The sequence below is a fragment of the Colossoma macropomum genome, unplaced genomic scaffold, assembly GCF_904425465.1.
Source record: "Colossoma macropomum unplaced genomic scaffold, Colossoma_macropomum, whole genome shotgun sequence".
NCBI lineage: Eukaryota > Metazoa > Chordata > Actinopteri > Characiformes > Serrasalmidae > Colossoma > Colossoma macropomum.
The window spans coordinates 38,632-43,543 of NW_023495423.1; the positions used below are offsets into that span (position 1 = coordinate 38,632).

Below are 4,912 nucleotides of genomic sequence, written 5' to 3' on the forward strand. Positions count from 1 at the left end.
AAATATGTGCACATATGCAGTAACGACTGGTGTGTGTCTTTTTCTGAGTTTATACAAACACTTTTTCCACCTAAACTTTGCTTGTTCTCAAAAAGTCATTCCACTTGGTTCCTAATGGGAACTGTTCGCTGTGTTTTGTGCTTATGATCATTTTCCGTCCAGAACACAGCTAGAGAGACATTTAATACCTCCCTGTTGAAAAAAGTCAGAGAACCCATTAAAAGTGTCTGTTGGTTTCTGGTGGTGTCCAGTAGTCGCTATTGGTCTTTTGCGTTTTCCTGATGGATTAATATCAGTGTAAAGGATTCCGATCGTTTAATCAGCTGTTCTGGGACTGATTCCATATGCAGTTGATCATTTCCTAAAGGTCTCTAAAGGCAACCATCAAGCCAATTCCCGTTAGGAAGCAAAACCATCAGGTTTTACTCAATAACGGTTTCTCTGTTATTAAAAATAAATGTTGCTGATCTGAGACAAATATAATTAATAATCTGAATTTATGTGTTAATTTTTATATGAAATTAAATTATGTATTGAGAAAAAATTTGAAAAATTGGGTTATATATATTGTAAAATTAGTTTATAGTAAGTTCTAAAAATTGATAATTGAATTCTTATAAAAAAATGAAAGAAGGGATTTAATTGATAAATGCAATGGGAGAAAAAGGTGAAGTATTTGTAGAATTTGGACTGTTTGTTTTTTTGCTTTTTTTTGTTTCTTATTGAAGTTATATAGTTGGTTTAAATTTATTTAATAAATTGCTAAATTGATACATATGAAAAATTGAATATATGTTAATATAAACATAATGTATTATCTTCTATTGATGATGAATTAAAAAATGGGTATGCAATTAGAAATATTTATATTTTAACATTAAACATATGAGAATTTTTTTATCTAATTATAAAAAAATGCTGATTTGAAATAGTGATGAAATTATAATATTTTTTAATATATTTATAATATGTATTGAAAATAAATGTCACAAAAAGTAATTCAATGTGATATAAATATAATCTATGGGCTGATTATATTTATGATAAACATATAATTAATGAATGAATTTAAAAGAATTGAATAATTTTAATGGTAAATAATTTTAATTGAAATTATTATGGAAGATTAAAGGGTGGGACGGATATAATGTGAATTAATTATGACACAGTTCAATGCTAAAAATGATAATTGATTATTTGATGTATCTTATATGTTATAAGACAATATATATTGTATAAGGTTTCAAAGGAGATTCGAAAATTTAGACATTTAAAACATTAAATTGGTATTAGATTACTGAGGAAGGGATAAAAAAAAAGGGTGAATGAGTATTGATAGGAATTGGAATAAAAAGGATTATAGTCTGAAAAAGATGTTTATAGTTAGTATTTATAGATTTAGGATTAATTAAAGTGATAAAGTAGTATTGGTTGTGTTTTTCAATATATTTGTGTTATTAATGGAAAAGTTCGTGTACATTTGATACGAAACTGATATCATCTCGTATATGCTATTCCCGGCTCCGGGCTCTTAGTTGTCCATGGGGAGCATTCTGACCCCAACATCCATTTCCAACTCTATCCTTGTCTGCCCTTTGTTCCCTTCACTTCCTTTTCCCTTCCCCCTGTTCCTGCCCCTCCTCTTTCTTTGCTTCTCTTGTTGCCCCCTACTTCTTCCTTCCTCGATCCCTTTCCCTGCACCTTTGTCCTTGCTCTTTTGGTTTTGCCCGCCTGTTGCTCTCGTTTCTTCTCTTCCTGCTGCCCTCTCTACTCCTTTCTTCCCCCTTCCTTCTGTCTCCTCCTCCTTGCCCTTTTCTTGATTTGCCTTGGCCTCTGTCTCTTTCCCTTGCCATTTCCCCCCCCCTTGTATGCTTTCCCTTCCCTCTTTGCCTTTTTCCTGACCTATCTCTTTTCCTTGTGCCCCTGTCCTTTCCCTTTTCTTTTGTCTTGCTGCTTTTTTTCTTTTGCTTGCCTTTCTTGCCTGCCTTGTGCCCCCTTCTTGTTCTTCCTCCCCTGTGTCCTTTTTTCGTGTTTGTCTTCGTTTTGCTTGCTGTCTTTTCTCGGCTGCCCCACCTGTTCTTTTTCTTGCCTCTGCCTTGCCACTTGCCCCTGCCTTTCCCTTCTCTTTTCTGTGCTGTCCCTCTTCCTTGTCCCCCCCTGTCTCCCTGTCTCCCTTTTCTTGTCTTTCCTCGCTCCCTTGCTTTGTTCTTCTCTCCTTTTTCCTTTTTTTTTTCCGTCCCTTGACCCTTGCTTCCCTTCCTGCTGTTTTGCCTCTGCCTTGTTCCTTGTCTGCCCCTCCCCTCTTCTCTCGGGTCTTTTGCTTTCTCCCTGTCCCTCCCCTGTCCCCTTCCTCCTCTGCTGCTCCTTAATTCTTTGGCCTCTGATTCCTGTGCCCCACTCCTCTATGACTGATTCTGCCCAATCCTTATCATAGGGTTCGTACATAGATCATACCTGTGCGGTACGATTTTTCTCCTGATACATAAAAAGCACAGTAGGGTGGTGGGCAGGAAGGAAGGTGACAACAGGCGATGAAGGGGTTAGTAGAAGAGGTTGAAAGTGGATTTTCACTGCATTTCGCTCTTCTTGACTGGACTTTACTTACATTACCTGCTAGTCCTTTGCCTTGCTTTTCGTTAATTTGATGTGAATAATGAATGAAATGTTATGTATTTTAATGAATTAGAAAGAGTATCCCCATAAATGGAAGGAACAATGAATGAGAAGGAGAAGGGATGGGGGAAAGGTAAAAAGGAAGGAGCTGGGGGAAGAGAGAGAAGGGAAAAAATGAGGGAGGGACAATTTGACAAAGCTCGCGTGCGAACGTAAAAGGGTTGGCTATAATTAGGTTGTTTAATGGTGGAAGTATTTTAATTTTGATAAATAATAGAGATATATTTGGTTGGGCATTACAGGGACTAAATCTATGTTCTTAAACTTATTATTCAGGATAACAATGAGAGGAATACTTACTATTTGAAACGGCCCAAGGGGCCTGAGATAATGGATGAGGTAACATCTCACATTCGAACTGGTAATGTGCACAGGGAGCAAATCCCAAACCTTACTGACATTCATAATAAAATATGTAGGCGTATGCGGGAAGGGATGGTGAATGTGAGGATGGTGTTGTATACTTAATGGAGGGAAGGTAACCTGTTATAAACATGGAAAGGAATTCTTTTGTGATTTATTGTGTCTTACTATAACCGGTCATATAACATTTAGTATTTGGAATAGGAGATTTTGTGACGTTACACTATAATTGTCTTTACTCTACCTACTTCACTCTGCTGTCATGCATACCCCCTTTAATATTCTGGCTCTCTCTTTCCCTCCATGCCTTTTGTGTTCTTTTCTTGCCTTTGTCCTCTCCCTTTGCCCCCCTTATCTCCCTCCCTTTCTGCCCTACTCTCCCACTCCTGCCTGTGTTCCTTGTCCCCCCCTTGCTTCCTGTTTCCTGAACCCCCTTGTCATTTGTGATCGTCTTCAGCCTGGCTTTCATGAGTTTCAGTAGCCCTGTTGTTTTTTCTGCGAAATGGAAACCCGACATGTTGTTTGACGTCGTGTTTGATTTGAAAGTTTCCATAATTAATTACCTCGTAATCACTATGACAACGTTAATGTACATTCAGTGTGACTCTGTGCCCAGCAGTTCGTGTTTCACTGTTTCCTCATTAACACAAAAAAGCACTGTGGTGTCAGCAGCGGCGCATGACTGCTGCGGTGGACAGGTCAGGCTGAGAGTGCAGAGTCGGCAGACTGACCTCAGATAATTGGCTAATGCAAGATAAATGACGGACAGGCTCGTTATAATCTGCGCGGTCAGCGATGCAAAATGTGATGACGGGCAAGAGTAGCGATTTATGATGTTGATGCAAAAAATGATGACAGACTCGCCCCGAGTGCCTCCCTTTAGGGCTCCGGTCTGCAGCATTCCCCTTCTCACCTGTGTAGCTCCTGAGCACCAATAGCATCTCTGCTTTTCCAGTTTTATTGGAGCTTAGCGAACATGTGCAGCTCCCTCCTGAGATAAAAGAGGCATTCAGCATCAAACGCTTCATGCAGGAGAGTGCAAAATGAGTTTTGCGGTGTGTTAACAGTAGCATTAACCACTAGCAGTAGTATTCGCTGTTAACAGTAACGTTAGCTGCTTCATTGAAGATAAGCATTAGCAACAGTGCTAGCTGCTAACAGTAGTACTCAGTTGCTAACAAAAGCATGATGACTTTAACCCTGGGACCTCGGCATTAGCATAGCTTTGGTAAACAGCATTAGCTTACTGCTAAACCCACTCCAGTGGGGTTATGGACTTACACTGAGTTGCCAATCAGAGGACAGCCTCCATAGGAAGACATGCTATTTGACAGTGCCTCGGGCTACCAGAAACGTTTGAGGTTCCTCGGGTTAGCCACTAGCAAAACAGACGAATATATTGTAGGTGAGTGACGGTCACTTAGTCATTTGTACATTTAAGTTACAAATGTTCAGTTACAAACTTTGAAACTGACATTTCATTTTGACTACAATATTTACAAGACATTTTTATACACTAACTCTGACACCACCCATTGGTATTCTAAGATGTTAATATTCCTGAAATAAAGGTGGTTAAGCTATATTGAATATACAGTAAGCTAGTTAGTGAGAACCGTACCTGTAGAACCCAGGTTAAACATACAGACCCCTTTCCCATGGTGGCAAAAGGGGACTACAGCTGTGTTAACTTTACGCTATATGTAACGGGACCTGTCTTCTAAAGAGTTCCACAGAACATTATTCCTAAAGGCTTTTGGGTCAACAAGATATTTTTGTCAATAATAGGAAGAGCCTTTATGTTCCTCTTCATTTGCAGTGGTTTTCACCCTGCAGCGTCCTGGTTACCATTCAGTCTCTTTCTGATGGTGGAATG

The 4,912-nt window shown here is 39.0% G+C and overlaps 1 protein-coding gene across 1 annotated transcript; it reads right to left on the minus strand.

The window, feature by feature from the left end:
• Window positions 1-1,902: 1,902 nt before the first annotated feature.
• On the minus strand, window positions 1,903-2,445 carry LOC118802073 (vicilin-like seed storage protein At2g18540). Its single transcript, XM_036562534.1, has one exon. The coding sequence runs from the start codon at window positions 2,443-2,445 to the stop codon at window positions 1,903-1,905; it is 543 nt and encodes a 180-aa protein (XP_036418427.1).
• Window positions 2,446-4,912: the final 2,467 nt, after the last annotated feature.